General features: G+C 39.7%; 1 protein-coding gene across 1 annotated transcript in view; it reads right to left on the minus strand.

Moving 5' to 3' along the window:
* Positions 1 to 21784, minus strand: part of CHN2 (chimerin 2) — a 182451-nt gene that overhangs the window by 19645 nt on the left and 141022 nt on the right. The window contains exon 7 of the mRNA XM_060782002.2: positions 15232 to 15309. Within this exon, the coding sequence (XP_060637985.1) occupies positions 15232 to 15309 (78 nt within the window). The remainder of the gene's footprint in view (positions 1 to 15231; positions 15310 to 21784) is intronic.

A 21784-nucleotide genomic window follows, 5' to 3' on the forward strand; every position in this document is an offset into this window, starting at 1 on the left:
TTCACTAAATTACAAATCCCAGGTATTCATAGCATTGAGCCAGGCCAGTTAGAAGTGTGAAATTGTATTATTTCTAAAGTGTAGATGCACCTCCTGTGACAATGGGTTTCAGTTTCTTTTCAAAGTCTTTTTAATGAAGCAGAACATTCAAAATATCTTCTCACACTGGTATTTTTCAGTCCATTCAGCCTTCTACAGCATGACTTTGCTGCACGTGTACATCCAGAATGCTGGTTTCCTACTGTTTATAACATACAATCTAGAGTTTATTTTGAGCAATGTGTCGTGACCCCAAGCATCTGAGGTGCCTGGCTTCAGATGATTCTCTTCTATGAACCAAATGTACGATCAGTCTTTCCCACCCATCTCTAATGTTTATTTCTTATGGAGAACAACGGAATGCTTCTATGGAAAAAAAAATCTTGATGGCAGCACTGAGTGTTTCAGACTGCGGTACCAGGCAGTAGATTGACCTGAAAAGTCTTCTATGGAAACAAACAATTCATTGAAATTGTACAGAATCTTTTAATGCACTATATTAAAATAAACACAAAACAAAGGGGTAAGAATTTGAAAACTGTATTCCCTTTATCACACACACTGGAATGTGACTTGATAATATCCTCATGCTTCCTAACATGACAGAACTAGTTCTTTATGCTCAACATTTAGCAATGCCAAGGGAATTGCCTTTTGGGAACATCTGGAAAAAACTCAAAATGCTTCAATCAATGCGAAAGGAGTCTGATATATTTCAAATCTTTGGGCTGTCTCAGGAAAATAATGTTTATACAAAGAGAGATCTGTTGCTGAGTCATATGCCCAAAGAGTTGGGTCAAATTAGCCTAAACCACTAGGCACTATCTGATCTTGAAAGCTAAGCAGGATCAGCCCTGGTTAGTACTTAGATGGAGCCCCCGATAGTGCAATGGGTTAAACCTGTGTGCTGCCAGGACTGAAAGATCGACAGGTTGCAGGTTAGAATCCGGGGAAAGCGCGGATGAGCTCCCTCTATCAGCTCCAGCTCCCCATTGCGGAGACATGAGAGAAGCATCCCACAAGGATGATAAAACATCAAAACATCCGGGGGTCTCCTGGGCAACGTCCTTACAGATGGCCAATTCTCTCACACCAGAAGCGACTTGCAGTTTCTCAAGTCGCTCCTGATGCCAAGAAAACAGTAATTCCTTAAGAAAGAGCACAAATGAAAAAAAATATGCATTTGGCTTGCATGAATGCAATATTCCTGCTTCTTGGCAGGGGGTTGGACTGGATGGCCCATGAGGTCTCTTCCAACTCTTTGATTCTATGATTCTATGACTCTGAATGTTTGTCCTTAGACCATCATATTTCTGGTGGTGCCACTGCTCTGTTACATCAGGACAACATTTGATCGCTTATGTCAATTTTATATAATTTCAGCTATTTAATGTCATGATGGAACATAATTACATGACTGTTACTTGTAACTTTATATAATTAACAACACAGTATATCATAATTACTCAATAAGAGTCAAAAGGGAACATTGTAAGGTTGAATCAAAATAAATAACAAAGAGATTTATGCAGACATTCCAAGCAATGGTTGGGTAAGTGCTGGTTTTTGCATATTTGAATCAACTACAGACACAGGCAAATTATTATTGACTTCTTCTCTTCGCCAAGTTAAATAAGTAAACTTGTTTTATGCAGACCACCAAAATTTAAACAGACCCTTATTCAAGAAAAACACAGTAAGTGCCATTTTGCAACAAATCTGTACAAGCAATGACAATAAACAGCATGATAGGCACAAATGAAATGCCTGTTTTGCAGAAAATGCTAGTTTTAAATTCAGCATTCATGAAGCTGCTTACACAGAGGTCTTTTGAAATTTAAAACATGGACTTGATACATAAAATTATATCTTTTACAGTCTAGCACGGGGGTGGACAACTTTGGGCATTCCAAATGTTGTTGAACTATATCTCTCCTCATCCTCTGATTTGTTGGCTAGTGCTGCTGGATGATGTTTTCTGAGAACATCTGGACACAGGGTCACAATTTGTCCTTCTCATCCTTAGTCTATGACAATTTGCAAACTATTGCATACAGTGAATGTACTTGGAAGGAAAAGTTGAACCCTTAGCATTTAAGGAGGCACATGAAACCAAGTTTTGGAGCATTGGGCAATTAGGAGGCTTGATGTAAGCTACTGTTAGGAGAACATTCAGTAGATCCAAAGATATCTGACTTTATTCACTTTGGCCTTATCTATGCTAGCAGAAACTCCCGGACCCGCCTCGAATGGACGACTGTCTGTCTTCATGATGCACAGCTACTTCTATCAATTTTTTGTTTTTGCTTTAACCCAGCTTTGCTGTCCTTGGAGCAAAGTCAGGGATACTCCTGAGGTTTTGGGATACTGTGTCTTTGGGACAACTAAATCTGGTCTAATTTAGCCCAATCCACTGTGTGTTAGCAGTGAAAGATGTGGCTGTGTTGTCACCACTCCTAATTGGCTACATAACTCTCCATGGGAACTCTTGCAGACGCCTCTGCTAACATCAGAATGGGGCACCCACATGGCACGCTTGAAGGAAGCAGGTCCTGTATGACCAGGTAATTTTCATCCTAGTTGCTTAGGTGCCTCTGCTATATTACAATGGGGCACCTGAACAATTAGCTTCTCCTTCACTCTGGCCACATGGTTCTGATGTCAGAAATGGCTAGGATCTCACATGGAGCATGATGGCCCACTAGCAATGATTGCAGGGATTTGGAGGAGCTTTCATGGAGTACTATGACCAACTAGGAATGATGGCAGGGATATGGAGGAGCTCACGTGGAGCACTATGGCCAACTAGGAATGGTGGTGGTAATATAGGAGGTAAGAAGCCAAGTGGACTATGGCGCCAGATTTGACACAAACTGTTCTGTGTAGATGAAACCAGACTCAGGTTTAGTTTGTTTGTCTGCTGACATTAGTACACAACTGATATTAGATTTATGCTCATGGAAATGGAGTGCAATAAAAACATACCATGGGTTGTGGCTCTATTAGTGGAAGGGACCACTACTTCATTCCAACCTCTCAGATAATGATAGTGATTTATCTGCATTGTTGCATCACTGTGAAAATCTAAAAGAGCATCTGGCATTACCTTAACCCTTGAATCTATATCACCTGAATTGTTTTAATGCCGTCCTCATATTTTCTTTTTCACTGTGCTTTTTGAAACATATTGGCAGAATTCCTAAAGAAGACTATTCTCCCTAATATGTGTGTGTATGTTTAAATAAACATTTAGGTTTGTGGACCTGTTTAATAACCAATTAAATAGGTAAATATTCACTGGGGAGCAGTTTTAATCATGGCTATAGGCTAATTTCATGGCTCACTGTGAATTACTTTTGCAATAAAGCTTGTGCCTTGCTTTCAGCATAAAATTCAAATTCATGATTCAGATGAATGCTAAAACAGTTACCAAGGTTAGTCAGGTGCAAAGCATTCAGTTGCCAATGGAAATGAACAAAGCACAGTTTGCCCACTCTGATTAAACAAAATGCACAAAGAGCTCTTCTCATCAATAATGGCTTTTGTGTTTATGAAAACAGATAAAACTGGTCTTCATATGCTTTCCTTAGCAAACACAGTTGGCTCTTTTCTATCCTTATGAAAGATATTCCTGTATGTGAAAGAGGCGTATGTGCATATCTGGACTGCCAAGCATTCCTATTAGGCCATCAAACTTTTAACTCCGGCATGATGTGTTAGTAACAACCTCATTAAACTAACAATGTATAGCTGTATTAATTTTATTATCCAATAGCAATTTCACAGGTTGCAGCTCTATTTACATGTGCAGAGTGTAGTTAGTAGACAGAGCTGATTCTTACTGTATGTACATCTCTTGATATCTCAGTGATCCAAAACTAGATGATTTACAGCTGATTGTGAGAACAGTCTCCAGTGATGGCCATAACATCACTTGTTATGAAAGCTATATTATATCTTTGATCTGTGATGGTTGGTTAAATAGTACTTGAAAGTAAACCCTTAATATTTTGAGTGACTGATGTGGGCATTTGAGTTCATTAATCATTATTACAACCGTAATATTGTAATCTTCTTAAATTGTTCTACACTAATCATTAAGGTATTTTGGACATGATTTGATGCTCTGTAAAGTAGTAATTTTGCTGGTGACTATTTAAGCCATTGTAACAGATAATTTATTTATCTTGCCATTAAGAGGAAACTGTAATTATTTTTCATTTGAAGCCTAATAATTTCAGCTGTAATTATTTCACATGGACTAGAAATATAAAATCTAAGGCTTGCTTTGATCTGACATGAAACTTAGATTGCATGTGTTTTCTTCCCACTGCAAAAGCTTCCGTTTTCCAAAGATTATAGTTTATTGTATGTAGTATCTAACAATGAGGATTAACTTTTGTTCTGGTAAATTTAAATTTGGTTAAGGTGAACTAAAACCGTGAAGGGAAACATGTCACACTTATGCATATGGAAATAAGAGGAAATACATTACCCAAAGAAGATAAAATAGGACACAGATTTGTATACAACAATTTGCATGTAAACAAATATGCAATACAATAGTGGGTAAGAAATGAATCATATGACCAATGTTGTATGGTCTGTTTTCCAGGTTATAACTTTTATTAGACTACATTGGAGCTCTTGCTGCTCCCCTTTTGCAGCTCTTTATGCTTTAAGATGGATGGATTGGACAGCTCTTCAAATAGAAGATTCCTTCAAATATCTAAATGTCCTCCTTCAAAGAGACAATTTGTTCTGTATAGTGAGGACATATGCCCATCATCACGCAAACTGGTTTGAAGCTGGTTTAAATAAATCATGGCTAATATTAAGCACAATTTGTCCTGATTCAGATATAAAAATAGCTAGCAGTTAGTTAAAAATAGAAGTGAATGTTTCTGATCTTTTCCCTGTGGATGTGCTAGAGATTGAGAGGAGAGACCTAAGATGAATTCATGGAATGAGAAACCATACTTTAGCACCGTTTCCAAATGAGGCCACAATTGGTTCAATTTAGAGCCAACATGAAGAAGCTACTTTGACAGTATTCACAGGGCTGGGCATTTAAATGAATTATGAAATTTGACATTTTGTATGCTGAAATCGTAGAATTCTGCATATCAAAAACATTAGTATCAGCTGTTCAGAAAGGATGAATGTACGCTTAAAATGCCAATCCACTCTGGAGGTTGTAGATACACAAAAGGACTATTTAATACAAATGAGACTTTGCAAAGTCTGTATCAGTGACATTTCAAACTACAGAAGAATCTAAGCTCTTTGTAGCATTTCAGGAGAATCTTGCAATTTCAGCATTTTTTCTCTCCTAAATGCAAATGATGCTGAGTTAAATGTATTGGATAAAGGCTGACATATACAACCACTTCGGGCAAAACGACTTCTTCCTTCCACCTGCTTTTGAAAAAGCTCTTTATTTTAGACATTTTTGGGGAGTGGAGGGCAATCTCATTACTGCCATTAGACCAGCTGAAAGGCGTTCCAAAATGATGGATATTGACAAGCTAGAATGTGTTGCGAGAAGGGCAACCCACATAGGAAAATGTCCGGAACCCAAGCTTTGTGAGGAACGGATTAGGGATTTGAGTATGTTTAGCTTGGAGAAAAAAAGATTGAGAAGGGACATAATAGACATGTATTTGAAAGGATGTCATATTGAAGAGGGGGTGGCTTTAGAAACCAGGACACAGAACAATGGATTCCAAATGCAGGAAAAGAGATCCCATGTACACATCAGGAAAAATGTCCTGATGGCAAGATCTGTTTGACAGTGGCATATGCTACCTCAGAGTATGATGAGTTTGGAGGTTTTTAAACAAGACCAGAATAGCCAGTTTTCAGGAATGCCCTGTTTTTGTATTCTAGCATAGAAGAGTGTTGGGCTGGATGTGGTATCTCCCAACTTTATGATTTCCATTGTGTCTTGTTGGTGAAAAACCTACTTACAGGATTGTATTTTGTTGCTTAAGACCCTTGGATCCATCAAGAAATGCATGGAGGTCTAATTGATGTCAATGTCCCATCAGCAGTACATGGGTGTTGAGGAGATATCAGAGATAGTTGTGGAAGATCTAGCCTCCTTCTCCTCACAAAAACACTTAAAAGCGTCTAAAAGATCTAGAATGACAATTCGTCTGCCATTGGAATCAATTGTTGGGGAACAAATTAAATATATAATCTTTTTCATCACCTGCAGTGGCTGCAATGAGCCAACAAGGTATGATGTTGTTCTATCATAAACTTCTCCTGTCCACCCAAGGGATTTGTCCGTTCATTACATCTTAAAATAAACAAATAGCCCTTTTATGCAGGACAATTTTAAAATAGCAGAGCACATAAGTCAACAAATTCATATCAGTGAAAGATAATAAGATACTCAGAAACAAGAGTTAAAATAGATATTTATATATATGTACCACGTCAAAGAATTCAATAATGTTTGTCTGCTATCTATCATTTAATTTGCTATCTGTTCTGTATTTGTATAATACTATGGAAGAGAATTCTAGGGTATATTATACCTGCAATTAGCCAAGCTTATTACATTTAAGGGGTGTTTCTTCCCCCCCCCCCCATAAAAATTATCACTAAATTTAGGAGCTGTGATGACCTTGTAATTGGTGTAAAATTATCTGTACTTAATATTTCTCACATTACATAAAACTGGAAATTATTTTATCATCTTCTGCAATTTAAACGTAATTTTTAATGTTTTTTTTTTTTTGTACAATTTGCTTCCTTGGAGATTCTTCTGGATCTTTTGCTCAAAATGATGGCCCTGATAGATACAATGTCCAGAAGTGCTTACTATCAGGCTTTGGCTGATACACTAGCTGCACCACTTCCTAGAGTTGAGGGACCTAAAGATGATAGTGCAACTCTGGATTTTTGCAGTGCAGTGAAGATGGGGCTTCCACTGTACCAAATTGGAAATTTTCAATTAGTGCAAAATATGGCCATCTGAATGGTTACTGGTACATCTAGGAGTGATCATATTAGTAAAAGTAAAGGTTTCCTCTGACATTAAGTCTTGTCATGTCCGACTTTGGGGTGTGATGCTCATCTCCATTTCTAAGCCGAAGAGCCAGCGTTGTCCACAGACACCTCCAAGGTCATGTGGCCAGCATAACTGCATGGAGCACAGTTACCTTCCCACCAAGGTGGTATCTATTGATCTACTCACATTTGCATGTTTTTGAACTGGCAGAAGCTGGGCCTAACAGTGGGAGCTCACCCACTCCCTAGATTCAAACTACCAACCTTTCAGTCAGCAAGTTCATCGGCTCAGCGGTTTAACCCGTTATACCACCAGGGCGCCCATGATCATATTGCACCTATATTAAAATCAATCCACATGCTGCCAATTAGTTTCTGCGCAATGTACAAAGTGTTGGTTGTCACCTTTAAAGCCCCACATGGTTTGGGTCAAGATTATTTAGGAGTTCACCTTCTCCTAAACAATCTGCCTCATACATTTAGGTCTTCCTACTTTAGTCAGCCAGCACCATGCTGGAAATTTTAACATGAGGACTTTTTCATCAACCACCCCCAAATTATGGAATGATCTGCCAGAGGAGCTCTAACAGCTAAATACACAATTATGTCTTCTTTTAAAACAGCATTAAAGACCATATCCTCCTGAAAGCCCTATCCAGACAGTTTTTAAATTACAAGTTTTAAGATTGTGAATGGATTGTTTTTAATATGTATATTTTAACGGATGTTATGCCCCTTTAATTGGGTTGTGTGTCTATTCCCTTCTTCATCTTAATTTATAAGAAGAGGTAGGCAAGGAACAAGTATTATTGTAATATTGTTAGTATTTATTGGACCTATTTCTTATTTTTGTCTTTATCCAACAGATAGATAGATAGATAGATAGATAGATACACACACACACACACACACACACACACACAATGTGATCTTTTGAGTGACTTTATCCCAAGTGGGGTAAGGTTGCAAACAAATGTTTTTATTGTGTGTTCCTTGAAAATAGTGCATGCCAAACATTCTGATGGACTCTATGTCATGAACTATTTCCGTCTCAGCATATGCATTCATTTCTATGGCACAGCTATTTTTAAAGAGTTCCATAACAAGGGACTGGAATGCTTCTTATCTCTATGAAATAACATGTTACTTTAATCATCTTCCACAGAGGACTGGGGTAGTGCACAGTTGAACTAGATTACTACTAAATATGCACTCATAATAAACTCCGAGTTTTATCATTGATAACTGATGAACACATTTTATTCACTGGTATGTTTTGCATAAATTAACGGAAATCTATGACATATGCTGAAGAATTAAGAGAGCAGCCAGTACTGAATCCATGGGGCACTTTAAAACATTGATGATCCTACCTATTAGTTACTCAGTAGTAAAGAGGAATCGGGAAGACTAAATTCAGCCCCATTTGCAAAGATAGTAAGCAGATCTGTTATATATTTAATCCATGGAGTCAATTTGGATTTGCAAATTATCATTCAGTTTAGGTGATGAGAAAGAAGATTTGAGCCCTATGTACGTACACTGCCATATAACACTGATCGAACTGATTTTAATGGTCAGTACAGACTAAAATAATGCAGACAGAAGTACTGAACCGGATAATGAGTGGAGCCCCCGGTGGCGCAGTGGGTTAAAGCACTGAGTTGCTGAGCTTGTTGATCGAAAGGTCGCAGGTTCGATTCTGGGGAGCGGCGTGAGCTTCCGCTTTCAGCCCTAGCTTCTGCCAACCTAGCAGTTCAAAAACATGCAAATGTGAGTAGATCAATATGTACCGCTCCGCGGGAAGGTAATGGCGCTCCATGCAGTCATGCCGGCCACATGACCTTGGAGGAGTCTACGGACAACGCTGGCTCTTCGGCTTGGAGATGAGCACCACACCCCAGAGTCAGACATGACTGGACTTAATGTCAGGGGACTACCTTTACCTTTACCTTACACTGCTGTAATGGCGCTCCATACAGTCATGCCGGCCACATGACCTTGGAGGTGTCTACAGACAACGTCGGCTCTTCGGCTTAGAAATGGAGATGAGCACCAACCCTCAGAGTCGGACACAACTGGACTTAATGTCAGGAGACAACCTTTACCTTTACCTACACTGCTTGTCTGGTTGTCCTGACATGACAAATAAACCTACACTGCTGTATAATCCAGTTCAATGCAGTTAATCGGGCTCTAGATATAGGCTGGCTCTCCATTAGTGGATCAGTCAATATTGAATCTAACAAAACACACACATACATTTTTAGCCTCAATCATTTGGTTCTTTGGCTTTTTCGTGTGTGTGTCAGGAGTGACTTGAGAAACTGCAAGTCTGTTGTGGGAGAATTGGCTGTCTGCAAGGACCTTGCCCAGGTGACGCCCAGATATTTTACCATCCTGTGGGAGGCTTCTCTCATGTTCCCACATGGGAAGCTGGAGCTGACAGATGGGAACTCACTCCGCTCCCTGGATTCGTACTGCCGATCTTTCGGTTAGCAGTTCTTCCAGGACCAGGGTTTTAATCCATTGTGCCACCGGGCCTCCTGGTTATAAACAGCTTTTGAATAAAGGGAATGGTCGTGACTTGGGATGGATATTTAACCTCCATTAAAAGACCAGGAATTCATTTTGCCTTGTGGCAGCTGGTAGCTCAAATGTCAGTGGGATGATTCAGATCTGGATTCTACTATAAACTTTAAAGGAGATGTCAAAGGTGCTGAACCTATTTTGGGGAGAGGATCCAGCACTGTATGCTTTCTTTAAAGATATGGGCAAACTCAGAATAGATGCACTACTCCATAGACATGAAAGCCACCAACCAGTATTGAATGCAACAGAGTTTTCTAGAGACACCTAGAACTGGCCTAAGTCATCATAATCTTATTAAATCCTAGGCAGGCTACCCAATGAGACAGCTCAGAAGCCAGAAGATCATAACATAATGATAGTCCTTTGCGAAGGAAAGTCATTAATTAATATCCAGATTCAAACAAAGGTCTTGGCATTGAGCTTTAAGTCAATTCTCTTTTTTATGACTCTACCCCAAAATTTTATTCTTGTATTTGGTGCCTCAGATATAAGACCTGTTTCTGGACTTATATGACCAGCTGATTCCAACAATGGCACGTGTTTGCCCTTATCAGCTCTAGTTTTTGAAATACAGAACAAGTGCCATCTACCTGTCACCATCTGTTTGCCAATATCTAGAGGTGATGCAATCTACCCAATTTGCTGAATCTGCACATCAAATAAGCACAGGAACAGGCCCAAAAATCAAGACAGCAAGATTTTCGGGGGGTTGGCCAATGTTATAGATGCCCCTATGGTTTCTGCGTATTGTCTGAAAACAAGAAGGGGAATGAATTCAAGGGCCTTTTTAGTTGTGGCACAAAGGTTGTGGATCAGTCCCTGTAGACAGAAAGCAATGGCCCACTCCGTTTGCCTTTTTTAAAACTTGTATTATATTTTGAAATGGTCATATGACTGGTCAAATAAATAAATAATGATGGCTTCCAATAAGTTTCCAGTCCCAATTCAAGGTGCAGGTTATCACCTATAATGCCCTAAACAGTTTGGGTCCAGTGTATCTCCACGATCACATCTTCCCCTATGAACCAGTGCGTACCTTGAGATCTTCTGGGGAGGCACTGCTCTCTCTCCCTCCGCTGTCTCATGCAGGTTGGTGGGGACGAGGGAGAGTGCCTTCTCTGTGGTGGCCCCCTGGCTCTGGAACTCCCTCCCTAGGGAGATCAGACAGGCTTCCACTTTTTCCTCTTTCCGGAGACAACTAAAAACCTGAATGTTCTGGTGTGCTTTTGATTAAGCAGTCCACCAGTAATTTTCCTGTCCCTACTTTAAGTTCAGCACTTTACGTTGGCCCTCTTATTGTCTACCTGAACACTTTTGATGACAGTATTTCCAGCCCTGCCTACTTGATGGTTGCACTTTCCTTGCGCTCCCGTCAGAATGTATTGCACTCAGTGAGTCTGTACCTCAACTATGTTCTTTTTCTCAGCCATATTGTTTTGATGTTGTTTACGATTGTGATTGTTTTTATATTTTATCTGATGTTTTTAATTGGTTGTGTTTGTAATTTTGGGTTTGTCCCTTATAAGTCACCCTGAGTCCGCATGGGGAGATGGTTGGCAGGGTATAAAAATAAAGTTGTTGTTGTTGTTGTTGTTGTTGTTGTTGTTGTTATCATCATCATCATCATCATTGACAGATTTACTTTAGCATGCGTTTTTATTAAATATTGCCATTTTGATGAGCTTTCAGTAGTTCCTTTCATTCTGAATTATTCTGTTGTATTTGTGACGGTCTTATTCTGCTTTCTTGAGATCTCTCTTTAGTACCAAAAATGCATTGCAAAAATGGGCATAAATAATAATAATGTAATAAAACTGGTGGCGTAGCAGGTTAAACAGCTGAGCTGCTGAGCTTGCTGACTGAAAGGGAGCGGGGAGAGCTCCCACTGTTAGCCCCAGCTTCTGCCAACCTAGCAGTTTGAAAACATGCAAATGTGAGTAGATCTTCTGCGGGAAGATAACAGCACTCCATGTAGTCATGTTGGCCACATGACCTTGAAGGTGTCTACAGACAATGCCGGCTCTTCAGCTTAGAAATGGAGATGAGCACCACCCCCCAGAGTCGGACACGACTAGACTTAATGTCAAGGGGAAACCTTTACCTTTACTAATAAAACTTTATTTATAACTCGTCCTTTATCCCCAAAGAGACTCAATAAATATTATACAACAATATTCAAATCTTGAGAATTTTTTATATTGGCAAAATAATTTGCACAATTTTAGTATATAGGCATTATATCAGATTGTGTTTTTGTACACTGAACAGGCATTTGTTTCAATGTACAATTTTCTTGATCTTTTCAGATATTCAAAGTACTTCTTAAAATCCACATTAGGCATTTAAAAAAAACCCTAAACATCCAGTTCTGAAGTCATGCATCTAAAGTTTGGAAAATGAATCATATGATTTACCAGCTAAATTATAGCTCTTTTCAAACAGGAAGCAAGAGGGTATGTAGAACAGTCAGAGTGAACAAATAAAAGGTTCTGGGCACACATCCAATTTTAAACCAAAGACCAAAGAAGGGGAATTTTGAAGGGGAAAGCAAGAATGTATAGGTCAGCGTGGAAAATATGCCCCAAGTCATGAGAAAATATTTTCTGGCTAAAGTGAAATCATTTTTCATATAAAATGATGACTAGGGGGAAATCTGAACATTGTTAGGGATGCTTTCAAGGAAGAGAGAAAGAAGAGTCTCCTTTTCCTTTTGGAAAAAGCACTGGCTTTATGATAAAAGGCCGCAAGAGATTCTTGGGCAACATTTAAACATTTAATTCTACATGTTTTATATAGCCCAAGGGAAAGACTAAAAAAAAAAAATACCTCTTGGTGTTCTGGTTAGATGACTGGAGATGAACTAAAAGAGAAGGAATTTGCTAAATAATTCTTGTTGGATGTGTTTTTAAGACTTTCATGGCTGAAATCACTGGGTTTATGTGAGTTTTCCAGGCCATGTTCCAGAAGCATTCTCTCCTGATGTTTTGCCCACATCTATGACAGGCATCCTCAGAGGTTGTGAGGTCTGTTGGAAACTAGGCAAGTGAGGCTTATATATCTGTGGAATGTCCAGGGTGGGAGAAAAGACTCATGTCTGCATGAAAATGAACACAATCTGGCCACTAGTATTAAAAAAAACCCTCTAAAATCAAAACAGTAAAAAGCAACACTCAAAAAACAGGGGAATTCCAGACAAGAATCAATCAGGGCTAGCTAACACCTCCCAACAAAGGATGTCCCCCAAGCAGCAAGCAGCCAGGCTTTGAAGTTGCAAGGCCATTCAATGCCAATCAAGGTAGCCAGTTGCAACATTCATACTTGCCTCAAGCAGACAAGAGTTCTTTCTCCCACCCTGGGCATTCCACAGATATATAAACCCCACTTGCCTAGTTTCCAACAGACCTCACAATCTCTGAGGATGCTTGCCATAGATGTGGTCGAAACGTCAGGAGAGAATGCTTCTGGAACATGGCCATACAGCCCGGAAAAACTCACAGCAACCCAATTCTTCTTGGATTTGTAGATGACAGACAAATATATCCATGTTAAAATACCATTTTCTCACAATGCGCTCTGTAATAGCCACTGTCTGTCCCAGTTAGAAATGCACTGTAATTTCAACACACACATACACACACACCTCTTTGTGAAATATCCTTAATTCTTTTTATTTAATTACCCCTGAATATTACTAGAAGTTGGGTTGCTTTTGAATAATTGAATAAACATAGCTATAATTTTCTGGCAAAGCAAGTGTTAAAGCAGAACATGTGCCCTTATGATCACAGAGGATTGGAACCCCTGGTGGCGCAATGGGTTAAACCCTTGGGCTGGCAGGACTGAAGACCGACAGGTTGTAGGTTCAAATCGGGGAGCGTGCGGATGAGCTCCCTCTGTCAGCTCCAGCTCCCCATGCAGGGATATGAGAGAAGCCTCCCACAAGGATGGTAAAACATTAAAACATACAGGCATCCCCTGGGCAACGTCCTTGCAGACGGCCAATTTTCTGACACCAGAAGCGACTTGTAGTTTCTCAAGTCACTCCTGACATGAAAAAAAAATCACAGAGGATTGTTTTCTGCCCATGTATGAAGCACAGCGAATAGGACTTTGGATACTAAGAATGAACTGTGGTCTTTCCAGAATGTCTCCATCCAGAACAAATGCAGCACTTCCCACAAAGACATAGATCAAGATGACTGGAAGCCAGGCTTTTAAGAATGAGTCACCTCCTATATGCAAACACATCATCTCCACAATTGCCGGGAAGGAGAGAAAGGATCTCTGTAGAGATAAACCAGCACCATGGAAGCCTCCTCGTACATGTAATAGCTTCAAATATTAGACAAGCAGGAGAAAAATCTTTCTCCAAGAGCCAGTTGAACAGGATTCTGGAAAATACTTTATTTGCACATGGAACCCAATTAAAAATACCAGACAATCACACTACATCACTCTGTTGGTATCACACCCCACAAGCTTTTGGTTTGAAATGAATTAATATCATGAGAGCTTACAATTGCAAGCAAAACTAAAGACTGGGCAGAGACATTCTTACCAAATTTCGACTGTAAATCATGTTACAATTGTTTATGTTATAGACGGATCCTAAATCAAAGGATTTTGCTTACAATACAGATCTCCTGTCCTGTGTCCAGCTACCATGCTTACTAAGAAACGGTTTTCAATTAGACTTATTTACATGCATGTGTGTTTAGTAAACACCATTGTTTTCAATGAAATTTAAGGACATCAGGAGCAGGAATGGAGCCCATACTTCAGTGAGATCTACTGATCCTAAGTAATTGCATTCTGGGTTGTTGTGAGTTTTCCAGGCTGTATGGCCATGTCTCTGAAGCATTCTCTCCTGACGTTTTTCCTGCATCTATGGCAGGCATCCTCAGAGGTTGTGAGGTTTGGTGAAAGGCTCACAACCTTGAAAATGAACAAAATCCTGCTGCCAGAATTTAAAACAACTCTAAAACCATAACAGTAAATAAAGAACAACACTCAAAACAGGAGAATTCTGGACAAGAAACAATCGGTGCTAGCTAATCATCTCCCAACAAAGGATTTCCCCAGGCAGTAAGAAGCCAAACCTTGAAACTGTTAGGCCATTAAATGCTAAACAAGGTGGCCAATTGAAACATTCACACCTATCTCAAACAGACAAGAGTTCTTTCTCCCATCCTGGACATTCCAAAGATATATAAACCCCATTTTCCTAGTTTCCACCAAAACTAACAACCTCTCAGAATGCCTGCCATTGATGCAGGCGCAACGTCAGGAGAGAATGCTTCTGGAACCTGGCCAAACAGCATAGAAAACCCACAACAACCCAGTGATTCCGATCATGAAAGCATTCAAAAATAACTGAATTCTCTTTTTCTTTCCACATTCTTTTTCTTTTGGATCTTTTATTTGTACCACAAAGTTTTAAACAAATGTTATAATACATTATGCAAGACATTATTATTTCATATTATATGGATTGGGGGTAGGTAAAAGAAAGAACAACAAAACATGAGTTTAAACAAAACATATATACACACCAGCTTGGAGTCAATAAGATGTTCTTACCTTAAAGTTGTGTGCTTTTTCATAGTTGAAATAGTTGTCATTTTGTGTTAACGCAGCTCTCCGGACCAAAGATGTGATCTGTGAATAGGCAAAGAGTTTCAGAGGTTGCCACAAAAGTGCCCCTTTGACTCCCATCTTAACCCCCAGTGCCACTGCCAGCAGCTCTTGGCGCTTCCTTCCTCTCTTAGATTTGTGAACCACGGTGCAAGCTTTCTCATTTTCCAGCCACAGCTCCTCGGCAAACATTGTGCTGGGTTCCCAGATCTTTTGCCTGTCTTCTGCGGAGCCCGGGAGGCTGGCTGCTGTCAGGTTTGTCCAACTGCTTCTAATGTTCGACAGCAGATTCGAAGCAGCTGCAGCAGCCCATTCTGCGGAGACCTCTGGCATGTGACTTGAATGGGCTGTCTTGTGTGATGGAAGGAGCTTTTGCATCTGAATAAGTAACGGTCCTCTTTGTGATACTTCTTTAAAGCAGACGTGTGTCTCAAACAATAGCTGGGATTCATGTACAGCACAACTCCCCCTTCTCTCACCCCCCTCCCCCCCAGCAGTGTTATCCTGCCAGACAGCAAAGAAAGAAATACAGGCGGTAGGACAGCTTTACAGCTTCACGCCACAACACATTTCAAAAGATAGATCACTTCTACTCGGGAGCATTCTCTTTTTTCTTTTTTTCATAAATGGCTCTAATGCTGAATCCAATTGCACTTAGAGCTGGAGACTTGGTGAGCTATTCCAGTACAAACACCAACAGATTAAGCCTCTAAATCCCAATGATTGTTTAATCTTGCAGGGCTAAAAATCTCTTCCTTTTCATATCCCATGGAAGTGAAAATCTGGTAGCACTTGAAAGGATTACTAGTAGTTCTGTGCACTGCATTAAATTAGGAATTTTTTTGAGGGGGTGTTCTGTTTTTGAATAAATTAAGTACTCGATTATTTTAGTATTTCTACTGATTATTTCAGCAGTAGATGCTAACTATAGTGTGTAACTTGACTAACACAGAAACACATAAATAAACAAGGTAGAGTAGAGTCTCACTTATGCAACATAAACGGGCCAGCAGAATGTTGAATAAGTGAAAATGGATAATAAAGAGGAATTAAGGAAAAGCTTAATTTGTTGTTGTTCATTCGTTCAGTCGTCTCCGACTCTTCGTGACCTCATGGACCAGCCTACGCCAGAGCTCCCTGTCGGCCGTCACCACCCCCAGCTCCTTCAAGGTCAGTCCAGTCACTTCAAGGATGCCATCCATCCATCTTGCCCTTGGTCGGCCCCTCTTCCTTTTACCTTCCACTTTCCCCAGCATAATTGTCTTCTCTAGGCTTTGCTGCCTCCTCATGATGTGGCCAAAGTACTTCAACTTTGTCTCTAGTATCCTTCCCTCCAATGAGCAATCGGGCTTTATTTCCTGGAGGATGGACTGGTTGGATCTTCTCGCAGTCCAAGGCACTCTCAGAACTTTCCTCCAACACCACAGTTCAAAAGCATCTATCTTCCTTCGCTCAGCCTTCCCTATGGTCCAGCTCTCACATCCATAGGTTACTACAGGGAATACCATGGCTTTGACTATGCGGATCTTTGTTGCCATTATGCTTTTACAAATTAAGCACCAAAACAACAGTTCAATACATGGTAACGTTATGTAGTAATTACTGTATTTACGAATTTAGCACCAAAACATTGCAATGTATTGAAACAGTATTGGATCCGGGCAGGAGGAAGATTGCATTGGATAATATATAATGTTGGATGAGCGAAGGTTGGATAAGCGAGACTCTACTATACACTTCACTAAATTCACTAAAGCATGGGAGCTCATACTGACAAATAGGAGTTATCCTAAAGGACAGAGTCCTCTCCTATTTGTCTCATGCTTCTCTCTCCAATTCAGTTTTTGAGAGTGTTTTGTAGGTATCACTGACAAATAGTTCTGTACATCCTAGACTTGTAAAAAAAGTCTTCTTGTTCAGTGTTTCAGCCAGCCAACCAAGGTGTTTCCCAAACCACTCTATTCATGTTTCAGCTAAGGCTTATAAAGGTTTCTTTTTCAAATACAGATTCTACAATCCTCCAGCCAGCCCGCTTAATACACTTATAATAATCCAAAAGCAATTTCTCCATGCTCTCTGCCCATGATTTCACCTTATCTGACAAAAGTCAGCTCAATATTCATTGATATGTTTTAGATCCTCAATCCTAGAGTGTATTCTCTAAAGCTGAAAAAAAGTTTTTTAAACTTTGAGATTCCACAGGTCTGCTGATACCTTGCCCCTGTTTGTGGATGGAGCCATTTAAGCTGATAAGGACTGGCATAGATGGTATATACTCTTGAAAGTCTGGGTCCACACAGAGGGGTGGGCTATAACTTACTGTATATACTCAAGTATAAGCCTAGTTTTTCAGTACTTTTTTTAGGCTGAAAAAGCCCCCTTCGGCTTATACTTGGGTGAAGGTCCTGGAGGGAAGGCATGGGGCTGAAAGAAGGGCTTCTTTCAGCCCCATGCCTTCCTGCCACAACCCTCACCTATCCACACAGCAATCCAGCTCTCCTTCCTCTTTCCCACTTTTCCTTATTCATATACACAGCATTTTCCCCAAAATGTATAGTTAAAATAAACTGGTGATTTTTGGAAGGATATGTAAGCACATTTACAATGAAGAAGGTTAGAATAATGATTTGATCAGATTTGGACAATAAATATATTCTTATTCACTGGACTGGATGTAAAGTTACACAAAACTCAATAAAAATCTATAAACAAATAATAAAAAAAATATTGGCTAGTTTCAGAACCCAGTTGCCAACTGGTATCTTCGTAGAATCCCATTTACTCACCTGTCAAACTACCATATTAGCAACATGTATAAGATTCCTGTATACACCTCCATGCCTTCAGACCCTTGGTGCTTCACACCAAAGAAAGACCTGTGGTCTCCAGATGTTGCTGGAGTTGTCCTAGCCAGGACAACCAATGGTGATGACTGAGGACAGTTGCACTGCAACAACATCTGGAAGCTACAAACTATTCATCCCTGTTCTACACAGTCACAGCAATGGATAATCCACTTTCTGAAGTCTTCCTACAGATATGACAATATAATTCATACGAGTCACTGAGGCACATTTCATTTGTTATCCATATCAGTTCTTATAGATTACACAGCCCAACAAGAGAAAAAAATATTGGTTTTTAGACCTGTTCCTGGTGTTATTTGGAGCACTGAGTCAGGAAATGGCATTGGATAGACCACATCAGCTCTATTTGAATAGATATGGTTATTATGGTTTTCTATGGGTGATCAGTTAGTGACTGGTATATGACGTATGTTCTGTATTTCAGAAACTAGAGCTAATAGGAGGAAACCAGTGCAATTTTGGATTCGGAAGGTTAAATATTTTCAGAAGGAGGCCTAACATTTGAGTCATCAAAATGTGTGTTGGCTTGTGTTATATAGCCTCTGCCACCAAATCCTGTAGCAAACATACCTTACAGTTACAAACTAAATCATGATTTGTACACATTGTCCTGAATTCTTTATTTTGTAGCACAAAGCTACCAGTAGGCTTGGGCCAGATGAGTCTGACTGAAAGTGATTTGTAATATTTGGTGGTCCATTTCATGTTATCCCCTGAAAACAGAATGAGGAGGAGGGGACCAAAAAGCTGGGCAAAATGGATCAAGAGAGCCAGAGTTATCAACTGCTGGAGAGGATAGAGTTAGGTCTGCATTATACCTGAGCCAGAGGTCTACCACGGGATTCCTGGAGAAGATCCTGCAGCGTTTTTTCTCCCTCCCCAACAGCAAAAAAATTCCCTAGGTTCCTCCTCCAGAGAGGGCCCTGCTCAGAACTTACTTTCCCAGCAGCACCTGTATGGGACGGGCACTGAAAAATTTCTGAGTTCCTCTCAGAACATGATGGGAGTTAAAGTTTTTTTCCTCTCTGGTTGTGTTCATGCTCTGATTGGCTGAGAATGGACGCAACCAGCAACTACAATTCCCAGAACTCTGTCTTGCAGATTGTTTATTTTTTTTAATGTTATGGTCAAAACTTAAAACAACTCTAAAAAAAATCAGGAGATTAGTGAATTGTTTTGAAACTTGGCAGGCTTGCAGTTGTAAATGGGGTCAAAAACTGAAGTAAGTTTCATGCAGATAAGCTTTTAAATTACTGAGGATTGAGCCTTTAAAGTTTCCCATTGTAGCCAATGGGCTGAATCTCTGCCGAATGAAAATGGAAACCCACCTCCCGATTCGAGTAACTTCCCGGTAAACAGAATGAGGGGTTTGCCAAAAATGAACCCCAAAACAGCATGCCTTTTGCCCAAATTGCACAAGCTTTGTTACCAGGACCCTCATGCAAGAGCAGGCTAGTGTAACAATTGCAGTTTGAGCTAGAAACAAGCATATGACATTTCACTTCTTTTTGGCCACTTGACTTGGTTAAATAGAGAGGAATGAAAATGCCTTTCTCCCTAAAGAGCATGGGAACCATACAAATAATGTACAGCAATACTATTCAGTGCCAATGATAGATATAAACTATTATAGTGGGCTTTTCAGTAGACATGCAGAAATCGAAATCACTGTACAGTTTTTACTATTTTATTGGTTTTGCACTTTCTAAATAAAGATGTTGTGATTTTGTTCTTGTAATTTTGATTTTTAACATTTGATACACCGACTTTTCAACTTGTGCTGAAAGGAAGTTTTAAGTACTGTTAACAAATAAATAAGAATTGAATAAATAAAATGCACTATAAAGATAGGCACAGTGTAGCAACTATTGAAATATTTCAGAGAAATTTGTCATAACAGCTTCTTAAGAGAGGCTTAATTTAATTTTCTATAATGAAAGCAAACAACGGTATTGCATATAGACCTTGTGGAGATATATGATTCTTTTTTTAAAAACCTGAATATATGACCAATAAGATCAAGTGCTGCAATTTCCAAGAGTCTTGCACAGTTGTCACATTTTACAAATGCAATAAATTGTAGACATGAATACTGTCTGAATTCATTTACTCCTCCAAGTAAATCACAATGCTTGTGCTTGCATCTCTTCCGTTTAAATAATTTCTCAAGATTCCATTGCTGTGATATTCACCAAACCCCACTGTTAAATAAATCCTGTTCTCTAGCTGATAAGCAGGGGGTTTAAAACTTTGCACCCAGATACAGATCTCTTTGGAGCTATCATCATCGTCCCACCAGTATGTCATCTTCTTTGGCAGTTTGACACCACAGAGAGTCACAAACCAAGTTCTTTTTCTTGTACTTAATGGTGCAGACTTTAATCAGACATTAGGATTGCAATCCTCTAACTACTTACCTTGCAGCACACATTGCTGAATTCAGTGTGACTGCAAAACACCTACAGAAATTACTTTTTTGTTCTATAGATAAAACCAAATACCTATAGGACAACCCTGAGCACAGTTAAACTATTATGTAAAAAAAGGAAACATCATTTATAACATATATTCTATTATATTTTACATCAATCATTTGCATTTTCAGTTTGGCTGCCAACATATTATATCATAAACAAGTTATTAAGTGCTGATATTATGGCTGGTTTGCCAAATACTGTATATACTCGAATATAAGCCTAGTTTTTCAGCACATTTTTCATCCTGAAAAAGGCTCACTCAGCTTATACTTGAGTGAGGGTCCTGGCAGGAAGGTGTGCTTTGATCTACAAATGGCCTCTTTTACCCCCACCCCTTTTGCAGGGCTTCTATCAGCTGCGGGCCCCCTCCCCTTTCGGCACAGCAACCCAAGTAGATCTCTGTATCGAGATGGGGGAGAGGAAGACGTGCGGCCTCTCCTCTCGGCACAGCAACCCAGCTGTGCCGAGAGGAAAGGAGAAGCTGTATGCCTCAATTAATGTAATTTTATTGGTAACTATTTTATTTTGAATTTTCCCACTCTAGGCTTATACTTGAGTCGATAAGATTTCCAGTGTTTTGTGGTAAAATTATGTGCTTCGGCTTATATTCGGGTCAGCTTATAACTGAGTATATATGGTACCTCTTTTGGTTTATGGATTCCTGCTATAGACACTTTTGCTATGCAACGGCTATTATTTAGTATATGTCTGCAGCACTAATAAGCAAAGTCACGTTTTCTAGTAACACACTGTTATTTCTAGTAATACTCTGTATTTGTACTGATGGCACTTGAATTATAAAAATCCCATTACATAAGGTGCAATGGTATATGGTATTCCAAACTGCAGGCTTATGTTGAGCAGGCATCCTTTCAGAAGAGTTGTCTGCAGACACCTCCAAGGTCATGTGGCCACAATGACTGCATGGAGCGCTAATGCCTTCCCGCTGGAGCGGTACCTATTGATCTATTCACATTTGCATGTTTTTGAACTGCTAAGTTGGCAGAAGCTGGGGCTAACAGTGGGAGCTCACACCACTCCCTGGATTTGAACCTGCTATCTTTCGATCAGCAAGTTCAGGAGCTCAGCGATTTAACTCACTGCGCCACTGGGGCCCCCAAAAGATACTTTCCCACATTTTTGCCTTCCTTCAGC

This window comes from Anolis sagrei, chromosome 6 (genome assembly GCF_037176765.1).
Source record: "Anolis sagrei isolate rAnoSag1 chromosome 6, rAnoSag1.mat, whole genome shotgun sequence".
NCBI lineage: Eukaryota > Metazoa > Chordata > Lepidosauria > Squamata > Dactyloidae > Anolis > Anolis sagrei.